The sequence below is a fragment of the Rhagoletis pomonella genome, unplaced genomic scaffold (assembly GCF_013731165.1).
Source record: "Rhagoletis pomonella isolate Grant_MI unplaced genomic scaffold, Rhpom_1.0 Rhpom_scaffold_02113, whole genome shotgun sequence".
NCBI lineage: Eukaryota > Metazoa > Arthropoda > Insecta > Diptera > Tephritidae > Rhagoletis > Rhagoletis pomonella.
In genome coordinates, this window is record NW_023460667.1 from 1 (window position 1) to 23,092 (window position 23,092).

General features: G+C 33.3%; 4 protein-coding genes across 4 annotated transcripts; 3 read left to right on the forward strand and 1 right to left on the reverse strand.

The window, feature by feature from the left end:
* Nucleotides 1-211: 211 nt before the first annotated feature.
* On the forward strand, nucleotides 212-3,217 carry LOC118753110 (protein late bloomer-like). The gene is made up of 5 exons (XM_036487970.1): nucleotides 212-325; nucleotides 404-577; nucleotides 1,957-2,112; nucleotides 2,215-2,409; nucleotides 2,897-3,217. Exons 1-5 carry the CDS (start codon nucleotides 266-268, stop codon nucleotides 2,975-2,977), a joined length of 666 nt encoding a protein of 221 aa, XP_036343863.1. The 5' UTR covers nucleotides 212-265; the 3' UTR covers nucleotides 2,978-3,217.
* Nucleotides 3,218-5,097: 1,880 nt separating this feature from the next.
* On the forward strand, nucleotides 5,098-11,779 carry LOC118753109 (protein late bloomer-like). The gene is made up of 5 exons (XM_036487968.1): nucleotides 5,098-5,700; nucleotides 10,304-10,477; nucleotides 10,552-10,707; nucleotides 10,810-11,007; nucleotides 11,575-11,779. Exons 1-5 carry the CDS (start codon nucleotides 5,629-5,631, stop codon nucleotides 11,644-11,646), a joined length of 672 nt encoding a protein of 223 aa, XP_036343861.1. The 5' UTR covers nucleotides 5,098-5,628; the 3' UTR covers nucleotides 11,647-11,779.
* A 3,034-nt stretch (nucleotides 11,780-14,813) lies between these two features.
* Nucleotides 14,814-15,570, forward strand: LOC118753108. Its single transcript, XM_036487967.1, has 2 exons — nucleotides 14,814-15,210; nucleotides 15,283-15,570. Exons 1-2 carry the CDS (start codon nucleotides 15,010-15,012, stop codon nucleotides 15,544-15,546), a joined length of 465 nt encoding a protein of 154 aa, XP_036343860.1. The 5' UTR covers nucleotides 14,814-15,009; the 3' UTR covers nucleotides 15,547-15,570.
* Nucleotides 15,571-17,577: 2,007 nt separating this feature from the next.
* LOC118753112 lies at nucleotides 17,578-20,410 on the reverse strand. Its single transcript, XM_036487974.1, has 5 exons — nucleotides 20,142-20,410; nucleotides 19,966-20,079; nucleotides 19,630-19,856; nucleotides 17,848-17,958; nucleotides 17,578-17,779 (listed from the first exon to the last, which is right to left on the reverse strand). Exons 1-5 carry the CDS (start codon nucleotides 20,253-20,255, stop codon nucleotides 17,611-17,613), a joined length of 735 nt encoding a protein of 244 aa, XP_036343867.1. The 5' UTR covers nucleotides 20,256-20,410; the 3' UTR covers nucleotides 17,578-17,610.
* Between the last annotated feature and the right edge of the window lie 2,682 nt (nucleotides 20,411-23,092).

Here is a 23,092-nt window from a genome sequence, read left to right on the forward strand (position 1 = left end):
AAAAAAGGGGAATAGCTTGCCATTTAATGAAGCTATAAGAGCGCCGAAAAATGGACAAATTTAATTGTAGAGCACAAAAATAAAGTAATAACACGTACACATAGTGGGCACGCATAATACATATATTGATTTTAGGAAGACAATAAACTTTTAATTTAACGATAAAAATTCGGAAATTTAATTAATCGAAGAGCGCTTTAGCGCGGTTAGTGAAAGTGTTTAAGAAAACAATTTTACATTCCATATTATTTATAACCAATTAATAATGGCTCTAAAAATGTCCATATTAAAAGCTATTTTGGCATTTGTCAACACAATGCTGCCGGTGCGTATGAGTGACTTTCAAAGCTTACAAATATAATTGTTTACACGTGTAAATATTTGTTTTTGGTTTGCGTGACAGCTGCTGGGCATCGGACTGATTGCGCTTTCTGTTTACGACCTAAACACTTCGACGCCTGGCACTATGCAACACATTTCGATCGTAATACAAATATTTATTGGCTCGTTTGTGGTACTCACCTCATTTCTGGGCTGTTTTGGATTGTGCCGCGAATCGTTGGGTCTCACGTGGAGTGTAAGTAAATGTTATTATTTGAAATATAGAATTATTCGATAAAAATGAAATGAGCTTTTTTATTTTAAAAATTATTTTACTAGAAAAAAACTTTTAGGTTTGTAATGCAGTGCCTAGTAGGATCTTTAATATTGAACCGCTTTAGGACACTAATTATTATAGTAAAGGTGTTGCTAAGCCTAAATTAAATTGTTGTTATAAATAGTAAAACCCATTTGAATAATTTAGGTTGCATATCTCCTACAATAGGTATGTATATAAGGTGATTAAAATCTAAAAAAAAAATATCCGTAATATTTTTTGGTGCCACCCGAAATCGTAATTGTATTTGTTATAGAAATTGAAGTCACCATTATCATTATCGAATTTCGTTATCGGTATAGTTACGAGTATTGCTATCGATTTCCTTCTCTATATTTTATTTGTATTGCACCATTATTGTAATCGATTACCTTCTTGTCATCGATATCGCTACAGTTATCGCTTACAGTTATCGGTATAGGATTAGTTACTATTATTGTTATTGTTTTCCTTCTCTTTGTCGATATACATATATACATATATATATTTATCACTATTTATTTGGACTTTTACCTACTGTAATCAATTCCCTGTTAAAGATATCGACTTTTTTTCTCGTTATCGTTATCGATATACATAGTACACCAATATTATTATCAATATCCTTCGGGCTATCGTTATCGGTATACATAGCTATAGTTATAATTATTGTTACCGATTTAGTTATTGTTATCGTTATCGATTTTCATATATAGTTACTTATATGGTTGCGAAAAACCTTCTAGCTATTAGTATAGTTATAAATATATACCATTATTGTTATTGACTTCCACCTGATTACCGTTATCGATATACATTAGTGCGGGTAAGTTTTTGTTTTTACTATACGCGTCGCGCGATGCGATTAAAATAGCTGCCAGCGATCAATTGCACAAATTCATATATGGCGATGCTAATCACTGCACTATAAACACCTGCTAGGTCATAAACTTAGCCTAATAGCAGCCGCCCCAGGCAAACAATGGCTAGCAACCGAGTGTAATTTTCCATGGAAAAGATCCTGCAGCCGCCAATGCCTAAGCGGCAGGAGAGACAAAAAATTAATGTAGTTTCGCATTATCTGTCATTCTGCATAAAAAACTAAATTTTGAAAAAACTGCACTCGGCACCTTTTCACCTTTAGATAGCGATATGTTAATATAAAGAAAATAAAATTTTTTATGTATGAATTTTTGTAGTCTTAAAACGCGGTATGAAATTGCTAATTCACAAGTCAAGCTAACTCATATAATATAGTACATATGTACGCAAATATTTTCACATTTTCTACATATGTTCTTTTCTCTACCACTTTACAGTACGTAAGTTGCATGTTAATATTAGTCACATTTCAAATTTATTTGATTGTTGTGGCTGGCGTAACTGACTACGTACAGAATACGACCGATCACTTTGATATGCTGTGGAGCAATGTGACCGTAAATGCAGCCGAAATTGCACAAATTGAGCAACAGGTTAGTCGCTTTATACTACTAGAATGTACTTATTTGGTTGTAATTAAAGTACAAACATGGCTGTTCATTACTTGCGTGCATTATTTGTTCTTTACCTTCCAGTATGAATGCTGTGGCAAATCGGGTACCATAGACTATTTGCAACTGGACAAGCGTATACCAAAAAACTGTTATCGTAACTTTTCTGGCGCCGAGAATGATCTGTTCACAGAGAGCTGTTTAAAGTTGTTGCAGGAGATGGCACGTAAAAGTGATAGTACAGGGTTGGCAATTAAGTTGACGTTATTCGGGTTTGAGGTGAGTACTTCAGATGGGAATCTTTATATTAAATCTATTTTTTTTTTCGAATACGGTGAAACATCGAACATCGATATAACGAACCTTGATAAAACGAAAAACTCAATGCAGCCAAAGTTTTTTTCGAGTTCCCTATAACGAATTTTGAGCATAAAAACATTCGCAATACATTGACATTTGTCCAACACCTTCAATTTCGTTATATCGTGCTTTCACTGTATAGAGATACATATCTATGAATGCTTTTAAAAAAAGTGTTGACTTTTGTCAGAAATTATGGATTTAATATGAACTTATACCGAATTTACACGAGACACTGAAATGATAGAAATTCGTGCTATTTATAAAATAATATTCGCGGCTATTAGTCAGTATTCCACTTTGGTTTTTAGTTTAACTTTTGGTATTCAATTTCCAGTGGAAATCCGGTTTTAGGTATACTTGGTGCAGTTTTTTTTTTTTTACAAAAGTCCTTTTCTTTTCTCAGATACTTGGCTTGTTCTTCTCCGGACTTTTGGGCATTACTATACGCAACAAGCGAAGAAGAGACCAATTTATCGATCACTAGAAGTGTTAAAAAGTGCAAACGTCTTTAGATATAAATACATAAGTAAGTGAAAAAACAATGTTGCCTGAATAAACATTAGAAAATTATGCATGTAAGTCTAGGTGATTAGTTACATTTATCGATAAGTATGTATTTTGTGCAACGCCTGTTATAATTATTTATTTTATATAAATTTACAACAAATTAAATGCAAGTCAATGTACAATGTTTTATCAAATAAGAAAACTTAAAACATACAAAAATAAATATAAATATATGTATGTATGTAGATCTCAACACGAAAAGACAAGCGAAGTTGCTTTTATTCGAAGAAGTGTTGATAAGTAAGTATGATAAATATGCGGCGTATATATAAAAAGAAGAAACTTTCAAAGGAATTCAATGCCCTCCCCTTTGATATCATATCCTTAGAAAAGCCACACTAGTATTTAAATTATTTTATTTCATTTATTACCATCGGTTACAAAATTAAAATTTTATAACTAAACAAGGGTGCGCTAGCTAGCAGTGCTTTCGGCCTCATTATATTTAAATTAGAAATAGTTTTTAGAAAATCAGTAAAACTAAGTCAGCCGTCAGCACAAAACCGTTTAAGCTTAAAAAATTTGCATACAAATATTTAAAAAAAATTAAAAAAAATTTTGAACGGAATCGTAATGATAAGATTTTTGATGATGTTTTTAACTTTTTTCAAAGATTGGTATAGGAAAAACTTGAATAACTGAGCCTAAACTCTTCTGATTTAGACTTAAGAGGTGTCGGTGGAAAGGTATTTTCTCACCCTTTTTATTTCTTTGCTAATAAACTCATTCAAAGAATGGAAGAGAAAGGTAGGATGAACGAACGTCATTCAAAGTTGAATTAAGTTGTGTTGGTATTTGAAAAAAAAAATAACTGCGACACGAATGATATTTTTTTGGACAGAAATAAAAACAGTGTGAAAATACCTTTCTAACGAGATCCCATAAGTCTAAATCAGAATAGTTTTGGCCCATTTATTTAAGTTTTTCGTAAATCAATCTTTGAAAAAAGTAAAAAAAACAGCATCAAAAATTTCATTCTTACGATTCCGTTGAAAAGATTTTAAAATATTTTTATGCAGATTTTTTAAGCTTAATCTCTTTTGTCATCTGAGGGGACTTTTTTCAAAAAGTTCTTTACAAAACTATTTTTATTCATAAAAAACTCCATTTTTGGAGGTATTTTCAAATCGGTCCAGCTCACTTAAATCTTAATATTTTTCCCAAATATTTTGGTGAACGTCTTAGAATATAATAAATTTTGTAATCCCGCCGGAAAAACTGCAACTTTTTTTGGTGATGCAGTCTAATGTACATACGTTAGGATGCCTAAAATTACCTCCAAAAAAAAATTTTTTTCAAACAAATTTTATTTATAAAGTACATATACATACGAGAGCGTAAAAAACGTATTTTCCATAAGGTCGTTGACTTGATGGACGGTTCATCTAACTGTCGTTTAAGAAGTTTGTTGTTGAAATTACGATTTGTATGCATTGAAGCTCGGAGCTTAGAGTTTCGGGGGGACCAAATATCATTATAGTGGCCAAAATGTTATGTATGATGATTAAGGCGGTTTTAAAAATGCATTTACAAGACGAAGGTATGTATCTCCAAAACCAGTCGCGATACCCTATAACATCATACTATTTCGTCCAAGTTTGTAAATATTTACGCATTTAATTTTTTAAGTGAGTCAATCGGTGTAATCTGTTATGCGAATTCTATACATACATGACAGAAGGCTTAACAAGTGTCAACATTTAAAAATAGAATAAGATTTTTGAAAATAAACTAAATTAAAAATATGCGTATGTTGTTGAAAACCAAATTTACATATTTCAAAAATAAAATCATTGTGACTAAATTCGCTTACAAAGACCACAACAAAAGAATATCATAAATAATAACAACTCGCAAGAAAGATCATGCAAAAATAAAATTAAAATTTTAAAATACTAAATGCGAGTAAAATTCAAATACTAAATACATACATACATATATACGCACAATTGTTTTGCTGCCCCGTATTTTTGCTTGCATTTAGCGTTCTAGTATGTATGTACTTGCGACCGCGAAAATTGGGCGGCTTATTTCATTTCCAAAGTAAATAAAACTTATACAGCTGGCTATTTTCGTTGGATAATAATTATCTAAGCCATGTACGAGTGACTCGTCAGCGAGTCCGTAATGCAAATTTTGGAAAAACTAAGCCAAAAAAAAAATTTTGATTTCCATGCATACATACATACATACATAGAAATTATTTATTTATGTGCATACATATATGTACGTGCCATCAACGGCAGACTCATTGGGCACAACCAAAGACACTCAAAATCTCACAAATTGGCACGTTTCTAACATTGATGGCATTTTATTGCTTGGATTTTTCGAAAATGCGAGTGTTTTGGAAGATTTCAAGTAGCTTTCGCGTTGACAGTTCGTCGTTTGTCTTTAAAGGTGTCGCAAGTGGTGCGCGATTTTGAATATTATTTTTGTGTTTAAAAAGAAAGCAAAAAGTTGTGATTTTTTCAATAGAAAGTTAAATATTAAAAATTGTTGCATTAGTGGAAAAATATATGTAATAAGTAAACATAAAGGAATACCTATAATAAACGGAACTTAAATATGCCTTTGACCATGGCTTTTAGCAGACCGTGTTTGCAATGGACTGTTATTGCATTCAATACGACGAGTTTGGTGGGTTGCTAAATGCGAATAAATACTAAAAAAAAAAAAAAAAATCGCTTTTATTTAATTTTTTTTGAAAAATTAATTCAGTAGAAAACTTCCAAAGAAAAGAATTGAAGAAAAAGAAAAGTGTGTGAAAATTTTTCACAAAAAGTGGAAAAGAACTGAAAAAAATCGAAAGAGGTTTATGATCCAAAGGACATTATACGAGTATTTCATGTGCAAAACAACGTTGACCGACTGTAATTAAATAAATAAAAAAAAATTAAAATTTGAATAAATCGATTATTTCCCTAAAATATGACGAATAAAAGCGGGATAGTGTTTTATGGCGAAAAAAGACGCTTAAAAAAACTTTGGCGAAGAAAGGAGCGTAAACATAGATTTATACCAGGCCAACTCTGTCTCTTCAACATCATTCCCCAAAAACTCTATTTTAACGAGTTTTTCTACGCCGTTAACTTTGTATGCTAAGCGTCTTTTTTCGCGAAATTTTTTTAACGTCTTTTTTCGTAGTCAACTTTTGAGATCGCACTTTTATTCGTGTCTAGTGACGAAGAATACTTACACTCATCTAATGACATCATAGTTCAATTATATTTCCCCTGGAATATCATTTGAGTCGTGTGAAAGGACAATATCTGTGGAATAAACAGAAAGCAGTAAAGCTTCGCGAATAGCGTATATTGCAATTTCAGTGCTTGTGTTCGGTCTTTATTATCGGTATGACACCCGTTAAGAGGGCATAAACGACCTCGGAGATGCATAGTTGTATTACAAACTCTCCTTAAGCTAAAACTCTCGCCATGTCGAGCTATACATCATAACATCATAATAGAGATTAGTTTACGAGACTATGTAGTTATTAAATTCCTTTTTTTAATGCTTCGGTTTCAGATTTTGAAAATTCAAAACGATCGATAAATATTGAATCTAGCTTATATCACAGAAAAGTTAAAATCGAATGTACATACGTACATGGCGTATGAGTTACCCAGACGAGATGAGAATTGTTACTCATACGCCATGTGTGTACGTACGTTCGATTTAAAATTTTCCATGACTAATGGTAGATCCAATAGTAACCCACCATTTTAATTTTTTAAATCTGATTTCTGATTCATAATCAGAGACCTCTAGAACCCCCCATTGCAAAGTTTTAAACGAATCCAATTAATTTTGACCCTAAAGGCATTAGCATCCGTCTTGACCAAATAACTGACAACTGTTTTAACACAATGAATGACAAATTTATTTCAATTCTGGCACGTTTAATTTGATGTATTATAAATTTACGAGTCTTTTGAGACGATTTTTTCACCAATACAGTTAAATTAAAAATACATTTCATTGCATTTCAAAGTTCAGATTACCCTATGAAGACGTCTTAACCGACTCCAATCGGTACCAACATTTATATGTGGGTCATTCCATGTAAAAGAGGAAAACGACATAAATTTTAAACTGCTCTAATTATCTCTATTTCAGTAGTAACCTCTTTTTAAATGACTGTGTTTCATTAATGATTAATCTATTAAAAAAAATAAAAAATTATAATAAAAATGAGTTATAATTTTTGTTAATGGAAACTTTTATTTCATGCATAATTACTTCACACCAGTCCCAAAAATGTCTCACCAGTCACAAATTTAAATAGTTTTTAATATTTCTATGAAGATTATATAAGCCACACACAACACAAAACATCTTTCATGAAAATTTAGTGTTTTGGCCAAAATTCATCTCTTAATGGAACAAAGGCAAAATATAGTTATTTTCAGTGTCCCACCAGTAACATTCAGTCACAAAAATATATGTTGTATATGTTCCGACGACTTAGCGCTATAATTGGCAAATGCTCACATTCTGGAGTAAAATATCCCACCAGTCACAATGGAATGGCCCATTTGATATCTTTAGTGGGTATTAAATGAAAAAAGTATTTTCAATTTCGTGAGTCTCCATAGAGGCATCGGGCCTCTTTGGGTATTAGACGAAAAAAAAAATAATTTTAATTTTTTGAATTTCTATAGAGAAATCTGTTACCAATCGGGACCAAAATTTATATGTGATATCTGTGATCGTGGTATTACCGATTGAGGGGGTGATATTGAAAAAAAAATCCTTCATTTGATTTGTAAGGACCACCCTACTACTAATTCGTTTCTCGATTAAAATTAAGAGCCCATCGCAACTATAGCAAATATTTTTCTCATTTTATTATCAATTTATTAGTTTAATAGTTTTGACAACTAATTACTCACTCAATAAATAAATATCGAAAAATTTAAACCACGAACAACCTTGCAACGTTTTCTACCGCCAAGTCTAAAAACAATGGCGAGCGACGCTTTTGGCAGCTAATAAAATTATGCGCATCACAGCAATCAAAAACAAGTCAAACAATTTCTTGAAAAAATGTAACAATGTGTGATTAATACTAAACGTTAGCACAAAATCGTGATGGAACCAACAATTTTCTTCGACTAAAGCACAAACAGATGTACATAATTATGTTCATTAGTGTGCATCACTCTCTATACAAAAAAAAAATTCTATCGGAATTATACAAATTATTTTATTCATGTGGACTTTAATTTTATCTTTAAAGAACTAGAGTTTTGGAGGTATGTATGCCTTAATATTTTTTCGAAATATTTTGGCGGAAGTCTTACTATATATAATAAATGTTACAATTCTAGTGGAAAAGCCACGTTTTTTCGAGGGGCTTCTTAATGTTCATATGTATGAATTTATGTATGAAATTTACAAAAATATATGCACATGTATTTGTGTACATACATACATACCTGTGTATTTCCATTAATTTTTTCTTCAACTTGGCAACTTGCCATTGTCTAGCTAAAAACATATTTTTCATTTTGTACTCCACGCACAATAAATGGTGTGAAAAACATGAAAGAGCACTTTGAGACATACAAAAAAAAAAAACGAAATATGCTTATGATTAACGTCAAAGAGGGGCGTGATCCATGCATAAAGCTACATACATACACACATATGCCTAATTTACAATAAAAACAAGTAGGCACTACACTCCTTCATAAATATGAGTGTATCGTCAAGGATTAGATCATACCTGGTACTTATATTTACTGTATGTATAACTCAAAAATATTTATAAACAAAAATAATTAAATGTAATGGAAATATTCCCTGGAATAAGCCGAATAAATTTTGATGATCCCAAAACTTATGATGAATTTGCAAAATTTGTACGACTGTACGATCAAAATAAAGGGAATAAGCATTTCAATGAAGTTTGGTGGAGAAAGCCCAAAAACGGCAACAGTGTTTAACTTTTAACTTTTTCCCCCTTTTTATATTTGTGTATGTTATTTTTTTGAAATATCTGTTTGAAGTACTGGGCACAAATCAGTAAGGTTTCCTCCAAAAAATTCTGCCTGAACCTTTGAATCTGACATCTTGAATAACGGTGCGCCTTGCAGATCAAATTAACCATAAAAACAAAAGAAAGCAGCCTAAGATCTAAGCGTTCTACAGTGGATTTAACTTATGACTGTCAATCTAAGTAGGTCCATGACCGGTAGGCCGAGAATTCTGTTTAGGGAAGTCGTTGGAATTGGTTATTAGCGCTCCCCCGATGCACAGTGCCATTATACGCTGAACTTTCTCTACCATCACAGTAAAGTATCACAATGAAGCATATCGTAAAGTACAAAATCACGTATCAACAAAATGCAAAACCGCGTATGTGAGGTTGAATAATTTAAATAAGAAGAGTAAAAGAACTCGTATTTTAGAATGGTTCTCTTTTTTATAAAGCAATCGCATTTCTGGCAGGTATATTTCAAAATGAATGGATAAGGCTTGAGCCAATGTTTGGTTTTGTACTTTAAACGACGATATGTAGTGTAACATCAATGCAAAAATCGTTGCAGCATGTGGTCCATTTGAGCCATGTTGATGAAGTACTTACGAAATGCTCCTCCTATAATGCAGCGGCGGATTAACTCGTGTCTCTACACCAGCTTATTGTTACCCTATTATTGCTTGTGTTTTAACGATCGTAATCACTACACGATGTTTGTTCGGCTGTGTTGCCAAGAGGTAGGTACTCTATGGAGTAATCCCTTGGAGTAGTTTTGCGTTAATCTGATGTCATGCTGAGCTAGAGTATATGGCCTTGCCCTAGGACATCGCAATGTTAATTGGACCACATTTTATATACATATGCATTTCGGTTAATTTTGGAGTACTACTTCGCCCTTAGGGAGTGTTCTTTACATGCGCGTATGGACTCGTCGCGATTTTTGCAAGGGTGTTACATGCCTTCCTTACATTTTCCTCGACATTGTGCTTCCAGAGCAATGTAATAGTACCATACAAAACTACTCTCAGCTACCTTTTGTGGTTTTTTAAGGTGAATTAGATGTTACTTTCCATATATGTAGCTTCAATTGTTTCTCGCAACGGCACCTCGATTTGAACATAAATAGTGGAGCTTAAGATTTGTTAAACTTAAAAAAATTTTTTGGACTTTTGCATTCGAAAACTTCCAGCATTTAACTTCTTTCTTATACACACACAAGTGTAGCATTATTGAAGTCGTTTCATTCTATCCTTTTAGATTGTTGGCATCTTATCTGTGGTGGCCAGCGTTTATGAATTGGAAAAGTTTGCAGAAGGCTCGGCAGAGCATATGGAAAAGATTGTGCAATTGGCATCGGCTGGCCTACTGATACTCTCCGCATTCGTGGGTTGCTTGGGTGCCGTAAATGGTTCTGTTAGAATACTCTGCTGTGTAAGCACTGAAGAAAATGTATTTTTTATTGCACTAAATATTAATATTTTTTTAACTTACGCCTCACTAAATAGTTCGTCACCATGCTGATAGCAATGATAGCATCGCATATATGGAAATTGTGGCGCTACAGTGAACCCAAACAAATGACGGCCGCAGAGAAAACCTTAACAGCAGCCTGGCTGACAGAGCTTGTGACACCAGGCGCTATGAATGAAATACAAGAATCGGTAAGAGCACTTCAAAGATACGCTAAATTTTATTGAAATACTATTTATAGGTATGTATGTGGATCGTACACGTAGACACTAAATGCGCTTCTATACTTTTAGTATGAATGCTGTGGAGTTCAAAGCAGTTTGGATTATTTAAAACTAAATGTAAAAATTCCACTCACCTGCTATCGCTCTGAGAATGGTTTGCGCAGCATTTTTGCCTATAATGAAGGTTGTTTAGTGGCACTAAAGCGCGCCTATTTGACTGTGTATCGCTATGAGCGGTTGGCGCATGCGCTACTTGTGTGCTTTGAGGTGAGTAGTCCTTTTTCTTATAAATTTACATATCGCACACCTAGATCTAAGTGCGATCAACTAAAAAAAAAAATAAAAAGTTTGGGCGGTTTTTTTTGCATAAATCGATTCATAGCACTTACATCCAATTAATGAAAATATTTTTTTTTATGATTATATAATTAACTAAAAAACTAGAGTTATGCCTGTTTTTGTATTAATTACGTTGAATCTGTACGATCCACAAGCAGTTAAATATCCCTCTTGGAATTTTTAGTTAGCTCACTTTAACTAGATCAGTGATGCGCAGAGAGGGCTTTCACTCTATACGCGTCTATACCAAATGTATGGAAAGCTTAAAAGAGCTTTGCCCGCAGGCAAGGCGATGCCCATCAGTGCTTTAGATCAGTGATGGACAGAGAGAGCTTTTACTCTGCACACGCTTATACAAAATCTATAGAAAGCTTAAAAGAGCTTTGCCTGCGCACAAGGCGGTGCCCGTCAACGCTTTAGATCTAGGTGTGCGATATGTTCAATTATATGTACATATGTAGTAAATTTTAATTGATATTCACATTTATTTTTCAGGGCATAGGCATATTGTTAGCAATGCTGTTGATCTGCAAATTACTGACCAAATCGCGTAGATATAGTTATTAGTATTGCTAAGTTTGCATTTAAGATATTTAAATATATATTTTTTGTTAGGTAAGGGTAAATAAAAAAAATATTTTTTACTATTTATCGATTCTTGCACAGCATTAGGGTTGAGCTGAAATAGAATAAACACTAGCACCAGAATTTATAAAAAGTAAATAAGACTTTAGCTGCTTTATAAATCAAGAGTTGGCATGAAAATGTCGCTTTAAACCTATTTTATTTTTATGAATAAGTCCGTTAGTCTTTAATTGTAATTGAATTTTGTTTGCGCTTAGTAGGAGAAGATGTTCAGATACTTACTTAGGGCCGGTTGTTCAATGTCTGGTTATCACTACCAATACACTATCGACGATTTCAAAATCATGCATGTAACATGTGATCGATAAAGCAGTCGTCTTTCTTAACCAGAGCTTCTACCTCCGATTTGTGCTAATCAGATATTGAACAACTGGCCCTTAAGCGTATTGCAGATCAAAGGAGCTTTGTCCATATGAACTCAAAGGGGGACGATTATATATTTAACCCCTGCCATGGCGTAGGACTCGTTAATTAAGTGGTTGGGGTGTTCAAAATCTATTTCTTTTCTTTTTAAAATTTTGCATTCCATATTTTATTTTCCAAGATATTTTGGGTTTTCTAGGAATTTAAATATGTTTTTGGACTTTCCTGGATTTTTTTTGAACTTTTGGGGATTCGAAATCTTATTTTTTGGTATTTTAAAGTACTTACTATGGAATTTTCTGGATTCTTCTGGAACGTCTCGGAACTTTGGGTTCGGGGATTTGGGGGTTTTCCCAAAATGTTTAGGTATGTTTCGTGTTTTATTTTTCGATCGCCAAAAAAACTGTCCTGTTTTTTGATGACCCTATATTGGGTCCATATTTTCAAATTTTCGGTATTTTTTGGGACTCTTCTGTATAATTCGTGTTTTATTTCGCGTGATTTTTCAGAATATTTTTGAAAATTTTCGGGCACTTTAGTAGTTTTCTTAAGAATTATCTGTGAAGTTTTTCGGGATTTCTGGAAATATTTAATTGGTGCTTTATTTTCTGAAAAATTTCGAAATTTTCCCGGGTATTTAGGGATTTTTCAGGATTTTTTTTTTAGATTCCTCGTGTTTCATTTTCCCAGAACTTTTGGGATTTTTTTGTTGGGAATTTTGTTCCGAATTTTTTTCGGCACACTTCGCTTTTTTTTCGATTCACCAAAAGCTGTCCCGTTTTCAATGACCAAAAAATTATGTCCATATTTTAAACTTTTTTGGAGGTTTTGGAATTTTTCTGGACTTTACTGGCTTTTTGGAAACCTTTATCTCGAGTTTTATTTTTCGCACTATTTAGCCATTACTTCGGGGCCTTTCGTAATATTGTACACATTTTTTGGGACTTTTCCGAATATTTTTTGGGACTTTTGGGGATACTTAGTGTTTTATTTCTCGCCCTCACTATTGGGATTTTTTCGAAACCCTGCGGGAACGTTCAACTGTGAACATATATCTCAATCTCAGCCTTAAAATTCTTAATAAAATAAAATGTAACAAGTAAGAAAGTCTAAGTTCGGGCGGAGCCGAACATTAAATACCCGGCGCAAGTATTAAATATATGTTTTTTCACCCTTCCGAAACCTTCCGCTAGATGGTAAGCCGAGATGTATCAATTTTGAGTAAATTAGCGTCCTTCAATTTCGAAATATTGAAGTTTTAAGCAATTCTTAAATTTACCGTTATATGAGAATCGGCCGTTATTTTAGTCCGATTTCAATAATTTTCAACGTTTTGCTTACACGTGGCAAGTACAATAACCATACCGAGTTTGGTACAAATTGGTAGAACGGTTACCGGTATACTTATATGTGATCATAAGTGGGCGGTGCCACTCCCATTTTCCAAAATTTTACCATAAACGTATTTCTTGGTAAAGAATTGTTGCAAGCATCAATTTTGAATAAATTAGCTTCAATATTTAATGATTTATCGAAGATTTTGTATTTCTCTAAATTACCGTTATATGGGATGTGGGCGTGGTTATTGTCCGATTTTAAAAAGTTTCGGCGGTTTTTTATGCTGTACCAAGGCCAACAACTGTGCCAAGTTTGGAAGAAATTGGTGCAGCGGTTACCAAGATATACACATGTAACCATAAGTGGGCGTGGCTACGCCCATTTTCCAAAAATTTATAATATTCTTATTTTTTGTCTAAAACTTATTATAAATATCAATTTTGAGTGAATAATCTCTAGTAGTTCCTAAAATATTGCAGTTTTCGTATTTCTGAAAATTACCGTTATATGGGAAGTAGGCGTGTTATTGAGCGATTTTAAAAATTTTCGGCCATTTGGTATGTTATGCGAAGGCCAACAACTGTGCCAAGTTTGGAAGAAATTGGTACGGCGGTTACCAAGATATACACATGTAACCATAAGTGGGCGTGGCTACGCCCGTTTTCCAAAAATTTATAATATTCTTATTTTTCGTCTAAAAATTATTGTAAATATCAATTTTGAGTGAATTATCTTCAGTAGTTACTAAAATATCGCAGTTTTCGTATTTCTGGAAATTACCGTTATATGGGAAGTGGGTGTGGTTAAAGTCCGATTTCGCCCATTTTCAATACCAACCTACCTTGGCTTAAGGGAAACCTACATACCAAATTTCGTTGAGATATCTCAATTTTTGCTCGAGTTATCGTGTACACGGACAGACGGACAGACGGACAGACGGACGGACGGACGGACAGACAGACATGGCTTAATCGATTTCTTTTTTCATCCTGATCATTTATGTATACATTTGTCTATATCTATCTCGATTCGCTTTGGCTGTTACAAACAACCGTTATGTGAACAAAATTAATATACCCTTGTTTCCCGTTATTTCCTGCACAAAAAAAGCAAACGGTAGAATTTGCTCAAATTTTTATTAATATAATCGGTATTTCTTTTTTAAAATACTAAAAGTAAAAAGTTAACGACATAACGTTTGGTCTCTGAAATGTACAGTACGTGAGCTTCTGAAACTACCCTGCAGGAAATGGGGCTAGTTTGCAGCTAAATTTTAAATACTGGTTTTTTCTCTGCATTAGGTGTCAACGTTCGTGGGTAAGCGCGTCTGCGTGATTTTAAATAAAAAATAAATAAAGTTAATTTTTTCATAGCTAATTGAAAGTGAGGCATTTCCCGAAAACTTTTATCAATTGATAGTTTTTTCTGCGGGGTGTGGATGTATGTATGCATGCGTATAATGTATATAGTAGTGGTTTAGTGGTTTGAAAAATATCAAATCAACGTTATATGTATCTCATGGCTTTTATAACTTAATGACGCGTAGCTAATGACACAATATACAGCATTAGTGCATACATACATATGTATGTACATAAAAATAACAGTGTACGCACAAATTTGTCATCAGAACTCACTTTCAAACTCAATGCTGTTGCATTCCTTTCCACCGAAATTTGTGAATGCCAAAATTTTGTAATGAATTTTTGTAAACCGCTACTTTTGTTGTTGTTAATGTTTGCAGCGATTGAAGGCAGATTCGAAGATTTTGTAATCAAAAACCAAGTAAGTAGGGGGGTGAGCTCAGTGCATTCATATGTAAGTACTCACATAAATTAATATTTGTCTACTTCTAAGAATGATTTAAAACGATTTGGCGACTACAATGACATAAATGATGAAGATTATGAAATTGATGAAGATTCCGTGATCAATTTGGAACTACTACGCCAATTGTACAAGAATGAACCGGGTATTATGGACTTGCTTAGAGACGGTTCGCTAGAAGAAATACCCGCAGATTTTATGCAGAAATTACAGCAATACTATGCACAGGTGGAGCCTTGGAATTGCGAAAATGATGAAAATTCTCATGGTATGAATGTTTATGATATTTTGTGAGACTCAATAAATTGTGTGTGAAAATGCAGCAGCAATCAGGAATTTTTCATTTGGAACAGGCGGGCGGAAGAAATTAGCAATTAAGTAAGCAATGAAGTGTCATTCCAACTTGAATGATAGCAAATATGAAGTAGAGTTATCTTAATGAATGGAATATGCCTTTTTAAGCGCAACAAATCGCGCCAGGTTGTGAGCTAGTTTCTTTTATACTCCAATCGAAAAGAAGCATTCAAAGCTCAACAAAGCTATATGGGTCAATGAGATTCTTTATTTTTTCATTTCGAGCGCAGAGTTGTGAGTAATTCGAAATTTGTGTGTACTTTTATAATTTTCATATATTTACTTATCATGATTTTTGGTATTTAGCTGTAAAGTAAAAATGTAAATAAAACGGTAATCGATTTTCAACTATTCGACCCACATAAATTATGTGAATATTAGAGAGGGTATTAAAGGCACTAATTGACATTCTTTGTGAAAAACGTTTTTTTTTATAAATCCCGTAAGTTTGCTCTCAGATATACTTCTCTAACAAAATTCAAAGCCTTATTATTTAAATTGATTGACAGCTATAGAAAAGTCGGAAAACCATTTAATGCAGCTGGTAATTTAAAAAGTTGTTTACAGCTTTTGTTAAATTTCAAATTCGTCAGTTAGTATTATTATCATGGTCCAAAAAATGCAAAAATTGAGTTAAGTATGCAGATATTACCGCTACCTCTTCTTCTTCTATGTTGTGTAAAAATTTCACAGCTGTATCGATTACCAGTAGCTCACTAGAACAAAATATGTATTCATTTCAAAACTTCAAAGCCGTTTTTCACGAGTTTTGCTTTTTTGAGTTATGACACTATTGAAGTAAATGAGCGATATGGATGAAAAGCTAATTGATTTATTGTTTATGTAATTCTGAAAGTCCGAAAAAGAAAATATACGAAAGTTTCACATGCAATTTTATCTGAAGCGATTTTCGATTTAATATTTTCCTTCATCTCCAATATAACGGTTGTGATCTCAATAATAAAAGACACGATTTAAACGTTAAAAATGGATTTTTGTTTTTCTGATCACATTTAACAGTTATTTTATGATTTTTATTTTTTCGAAAAATTTTTAATTGTTTTTTAATGAAATTTGTTTCCGTTTAACCGTTACTCGTATTTTCAGCATTAATTTTTACATAATACAAGTTTTAAATCGGCCATAAAATTCAGTCTCCATTAAAACGGTTAAAAGTGAACGAACAAAATAAAATCCAAATTAAAGAAATTTTTTTTTTTATCGAGAAAAATAAGGATTAAATTTAACCGAAAAATTAAAATCCGAATATAACGATTATTCCTGATCGAAGAAAAATAAATATAAAAAAACTACGATTTTAAAGAAAAATCTTGGTATTTAACAGTTCTTTTTGGACCCTGCAGTTCATCGATGCCTCCCAGTCATTACTAAGCGAAATATTCAGTCAGTTTCTGATGGTGGCTTCCATGGTCGAAAATGGTAGTCCTAAAATTTTAATACCTATGATCTCCGCACGTGACTTATTGACCCCTCACTCTCTCTCTGCTGCCTTAATCCTAATTACCCGCTGATCGTGCATTGAACAAATCCAAATTACCAACACAAAATCTAAACCATGCCTTGGAGCCGAGTTGCACCCGAAAAGGTCGCCAACAAAAGCTCAGCACCTTCTTTGCGTACAATAAGCAAAGGCTAGCGGGCGATTTGAAGCCGTTAAAAGATTTAATATCACGTTTTACGGCATATGCCACGGTCCTGGAAACAAACCATTTGTATTTTGAAACTGTGCTTCTTACATTCTACCCATCTTCTAGGCAGCTTGCGAAATCTGCTCTCAAGAGACTACGTGTCAGCGAATGAAGAACTGACATAACTTTTGTGCTGCTCGACCAGGCCATGAGCCATCGTCCGGAACAAATGCAGTAGTAGTTGGTAGAAGCAATATCAGACGAGTTTAAAAAAATTTGGTTTGCCCCGCCTTGTATAGAACTAAAAAAAAAAATCAATTAGTTACGTTTCTATTTGAACTTTATTTTTCCCACTCTATTGACTGCCCATTAAATCATCGATAATATCACCCAGTGGCGCTGAAATCAAATCCAATGGATTCTCCTCGCAATCAGCCGCATAGTGTTCACAAAAGTCATGAGTTCCATCTAATTCGGCTTGATAGTAAGAAAGTGGAAGATTTTCATTAGCAGATGTGCTAGGACTGAAAATGTTAAATGGAAATGGTTATAACAGTACTTTGTTTTTTTTTTTTAAACAAAAATTACTTACGAAAAAAATATATGAACTAATGTGCCTAGAACGCCGTTGACCTCACCAAGGCCTGAAGAATTCGTTTCACAGATTAAACGTAGCAGGCAAGGCTCTCCGCTGTAGCCACTTCTGTAAAATTGGAAATGTTTAAGCAAAATGAATTAAGATTATTAAATTGTATGAAGTCATGTTTTTCTTTAAGTGAATCATAAAATTTCGGTTAAGTGGGTGTTATAAAATCCTAGGGTGGTGAGAGCATACAAATTCCGACTTTACTTTTTCACATGCATTTTCGGGCCACCCTAATATTCATACAAAACGTACAACAGAAGACATAAATCACAAACGCCCTTAATAAACTTATCCGTTGTGTCGCATCTAATACGGCTCATTTGATACGACGCGCAACAGTGGCTTACAATTATTAGTGACTATTTCGTGCGTTAATAATTATTAACTCCTTGGTACTTTAGTATTTAGCACCTTTTTAGTATTTGGCAGCTCCGCAATACTTCAAAATCTATCACATTTTCCCCGCCAGATAGAAAATCTTTTCTGCGTCACAGGGATGCTTTTCACTGACAAAACGTACAGAACATGACGGGACGGCTCAATTTCATTGGTGAAAAATCAGCTGGTTTGAATTCGTTTCATACATTTTTGTTGTTCTTGTTGTTTTGCCGCATATGCGTGCGTGAAAAGTTGAGAGTTGGGCGAATTTGATCAGTTGCGGCCAGGGGCGCACCCAGGAATATATTTTGGAAGGGGTTTATACTTCTGAAAATTCGCTTCAGATAATATGCTCTTTAAAATACATTTATGTAAGTTTTATGTACAGTATGTTATAAATTAATAAACTTTTTAAAGTTTCATAAATTGCACCTTATTTACATAAAATTAAAAAAAAAAAGAACAGTTTTAACCGGCTTCAAAAAAAGGCGGAGGTTACCAATTCGTCGGAATACGTTTTTTTTTTTAATATATGGTACCGCATAACTTTGGACTTCTGACAATCGCTATGCTAAATTTTCGTCGCCAAAATTCTCTAAATGAAAAGCAGTGGGCCTAAAAGTATACTGAATGGAAAAGTAATAACTGTAAAGTGTAATCAGCCAAATGTGGCAGTATGAGGGGCATGTAACCAGATGTTGCGTATTGTTAGGCGTACCTGCTATAATTTTGGAGATTTATGGCAATCAAAATTGGCGATAGCAAATGCTGGGATCCTGCTGCTGGTCCTCGATGGAGATGATTATTTTTTTACGATTGCCAAATTTTTTTTTTAATATTTCGAATTCCGAAAAAATTAACTGAACTTGTATTTTTATTATGTAGCTCATTTTGGTGGAACGAATTCGAAGTTGGCAAGTTGGAAATTGGTGGTTGAACCACAAAACCCACCCCTTGTGTGCGCTAATGGTTGCGGCAACGCATGCGTTGGCAATGTGGCATCTTCTATTCAAAATCACAGAGTTAACTTGGATGTCAGTCAAAGGCATCTCTCTGACGTAGAGAAGAATTTCTATCTGCCGCGGCCTTATATTCCTCTGTCAAGCGTTATACATGACACTTAAAAGCCTGATTATGGCCACTTAACTTAGCTTAACGGAACGTAGAACTTAGAGAAGAAGTTTCGGCTGTTCAACTATAAGCAACACCCATTTAACAGAATTCTTAAGAGTAAGCGGTAAGTTACGTTAAGTTGCCATAATCAGACCATAAGTCTTACGTGGATTTTTACATCAGAATCTCATTTTTGTGAAAGATAGATAAGAATAAGAAAGCTTTTAATTGTTTTACCTTTCAAATTTATCTCTGAGTATATGGTAGAAGTGGGTGCGCGTTAACAGCGAATTTACTGCACTTTTTCGTCTACGCCGACGCTGTGATTGTTCTTTATCATTGCTGGTTGCATTCACAGGTGGCATTGTTGTTGTTTTAGTGCAGTTACTACAACTATCATCTGACTGCGACATTTGGCGCGCAGCCTCAGATTGACTGAAAATGTCATCATCCTCAATACCAGTCTAAAAAAAAAAAAAACCTTTAATAGATGAAATTTTATATTTGGATACAGCAAAGAAACTTAAAAAAAAAAAAATCCGTTTAACATTTTTTTCAAGCTGTGTCACTAACCGCAATTGGTGGTATAGTGTAAGTGTAAGGTAAATTGTAGTTCGCTTCGAAATTGTATGAGATGAAAACATTCCGATGCGGCAACTCCAATGGCACTGCAATGGCGGCGAAAATCTGCGTTTAATAAAAATTTTTATTTTTTTATTAGAGTTCAAGCGCTGATGAACACCACTTACACCATAAGCTGAATTGGTGGGGAAAAATGCTGTGCCAACGCACAAGTTACAACAACATAACAAACTTATTATTCCTAAGCAGAAAATTGTAGTAATTCGCTGGAATAAAGCCATTTTAAAAATCTATGAACACTGTTTTTTTTACACTTTTCTCAAAAGCGCTTCGGCATGTATTCTCTGATAAATCAAACCATCAACTAATTTATTGTTTTTCATACTTCAACCGGAGAGCAATAAGCCACCACGCTTATATGCGAGTCGAAAAGTCGAAAGTTGCTACTAATTAGAAATGTCAACAAACTCAATGCACAGGCAGCAACAATGTATCGTATCGGCGGTGTTTTGGAAAAACCTCGTAACTCGAAAATCACTACTACTACCTCGTATCTCGTAAAATTAATTAAAATTGCGCCTTAAAATAATAAAATTCATTATATTTTATTCTAAATAAACTAAAAAGTTCTTTAAACTTAAATTTGGTTCAAAAATTAATTTAAAATTATATTTGTTATTAATAGCGAGTTTCTTTTTGTTTGAGATATGATGTTTTGCCAAAAGTGCCGCCGATATGTAGCGACTGTTCTCAATACTTTGGCTAAGTGGTTCGCAGCAGTGTTTGATGGAGATACATATGATTCTTGGAAACTGGTTTCAACCTGCCCAACGCAAACCAGTTACATACATATATCACCGTGCCACAAAAACCAAAAAATTTCGAAATACACGAAGCAACCAATATACTCGCGAAACTATACGCCAAATATAGTAAAACTGCGTTTTTTGTTTGTCTCTCTGGCGTCAGGATTTTTTTAAAAGGACTTTGCAGTTATGATGTAGTAGATATGATTAATTCCAAAAATTATTTAAAAAATTCAGTGCAATGTAGAATTACAATTCGGGCACCAAAGGAAAGAGAAAATTCTGTAGAACAATTTTTTCATTCACAAGGACGAAATTCTGGAATGTGGTCGAGTGTATATTAGTCCTTAAGTATAATTTTTCAAAAATATTTATAAATGTATTTCAAATTTTCAAGATTATTCAAGGATAAAATTTTAAAAGGAACTAATCATATTTTTCAAATTTCAGTTCTTTAAAAAAAATCCTGACGTCAGAGTGGCCCATGGTTTCCTGTTAAATTGACTGTCCACGGTGTATTTTCCCCATTTTTGTTACATTTAGTTATGATTGCCATGAATGTTGATTACCAGCATCACTTTGCATTGAATTCATAATTACCCCTTTTTATCCATATAAAAATTTATGTGGTTATGTATTTTTAATATGGGTGATTCCAACGAAAAGTCTACCGCGTAAAAAAAATTAAAAGTTAGGCACCCTGAAATTGTGCATATGGAAACTGTGCATACGAAATAATGCATACGAAAAAAACCCGAAATAATGCATAAATACACAGTTTCGGTTCAAAACCGGATGCATATGAGAAAATAACGAAATTATGCATACATGCACGGTTTCGACTCAAACCCGAATTAATGCATATATGCACAGTTAATTAATTGCATTCATTTTCAAACGCATTAATGTACACTTCGTCGTTAAAATGCGAACATATCGTGCCTAAATATTTTAAATGATTCTTTAAATAAAATTAAAAAAATGAACAGGCACGTAATTACACACATTGATTGTTCGCAAAATAATTCAAAAAAACAACGCCAGTTTTCAAAAATCGCAATTGTTAAATGAAAAAAGAATAACATAAAAGTACGGCGGCAAAAAGAATTTGAAATCAACGGGCATTTTTAGGTGCACATTGTTGGTTAAACTGAAACTCAATGGGTTAAAAAGCCGTAGACCCAAAAATGTTCTAAAAATTCAGAGAAAAAAGTTCGAATTTTTGGCGCAAATTTGTTGAATTCTAAATGTGGTACATATTAGCTCTGATCCAATACTTTTCGTGTAAAATCCTGTAAAAATGTCAAACAGCAAAATTACTCTCTGAAGCGAGAGTAAAAAGTGAGTAACAACAAAAAGTACGGTAACAAAAAAGCATTTTTCCTGTAAAAACGTCAACCAATGATCGCTTGACACTTTTCATGATTTTACCAGAAGAAACAGTTCGGGTAAAATCTTGCAACTTCATTCTCTACACAACTCTTCAAAAATCGTTCTCATTTCCAGCATTTTAGAGGAATTTGGACTACGGGATCATTTTTCCTGTAACTTCCGTTAAGTTCGTGTAAAAACCTGTAAGTTCATGGAGTACTGGATCAGAGCTTTAATGATCTTTAGCTGAATATTAAAAAATTACCAATCAGCTTTTTGAGCCACTGTATTTGTTTATAATAACTCCAGTTGTAGTTTTTTTCAAATGATGAAGTTTCGTTGTGACCTTTAGTATCATCATTTTCGCTTTTAATTGAATTAAACCGAAAATAAATGGCTAAATAAAAAGTTACTTAATACAAAATTTTTAGCAAATAACTAAAAAAACGAACAAATCTAGAGTTTTTATTAAAACAACTCAAAAATTTATTGGTAGATATTTTTCAGATTTGGTAGTTTGTTTTTTCAAACGGATGGTAAGTATTTATTTTCGTCAGTGGCAACCCTGGTTGCAACTCGAACTTACGCATATTTATTAAAAGAACCAAATTATGTACATACAAACATATACTTGGAAAATTAACCTTGAACATTTCCAATATTACTACAAAAACTTTTATATAAATAGTCTTGACCAATTCGCAGAGTTTTGAAATTTTGTAATCGAAGTCAAAATCCACTTCATTTTTTTTTGTAAGGTCACGCCAGCTCGTAAGTTTACTAATATCTTTAAATTGCTACTAGCAACAGTTGTATTTTTTTATTGAATAATGGACCATTTAATTGCTATGCAAATCTAGAAAAACTTTTTAAAATTTTGTCTTTTCAAATCTTTTTTTAACACTTTGTCATACGAGCGTAATGTAACTCCAGTTTGGAAA

Bases quoted from the DNA above. Each gene is read 5' to 3' on its own strand.
- LOC118753109 (XM_036487968.1), top strand. From the start codon at position 5,629: ATGCCTTTGACCATGGCTTTTAGCAGACCGTGTTTGCAATGGACTGTT. The intron at 10,478-10,551 runs GTAAGCACTGAA...CTCACTAAATAG, and splicing joins CTGTTAGAATACTCTGCTGT to TTCGTCACCATGCTGATAGC. The intron at 10,708-10,809 runs GTAAGAGCACTT...CTATACTTTTAG, and splicing joins TGAATGAAATACAAGAATCG to TATGAATGCTGTGGAGTTCA.
- LOC118753112 (XM_036487974.1), bottom strand. From the start codon at position 20,255: ATGGCTTTATTCCAGCGAATTACTACAATTTTCTGCTTAGGAATAATA. The intron at 19,857-19,965 runs GTTAGTGACACA...TTTTTTTTTTAG, and splicing joins ACACTATACCACCAATTGCG to ACTGGTATTGAGGATGATGA. The intron at 17,780-17,847 runs GTAAGTAATTTT...TAACATTTTCAG, and splicing joins TTAGTTCATATATTTTTTTC to TCCTAGCACATCTGCTAATG.
- LOC118753110 (XM_036487970.1), top strand. From the start codon at position 266: ATGGCTCTAAAAATGTCCATATTAAAAGCTATTTTGGCATTTGTCAAC. The intron at 578-1,956 runs GTAAGTAAATGT...ACCACTTTACAG, and splicing joins CGTTGGGTCTCACGTGGAGT to TACGTAAGTTGCATGTTAAT. The intron at 2,113-2,214 runs GTTAGTCGCTTT...TTTACCTTCCAG, and splicing joins TTGCACAAATTGAGCAACAG to TATGAATGCTGTGGCAAATC.
- LOC118753108 (XM_036487967.1), top strand. From the start codon at position 15,010: ATGTATGTACATAAAAATAACAGTGTACGCACAAATTTGTCATCAGAA. The intron at 15,211-15,282 runs GTAAGTAGGGGG...TCTACTTCTAAG, and splicing joins ATTTTGTAATCAAAAACCAA to AATGATTTAAAACGATTTGG.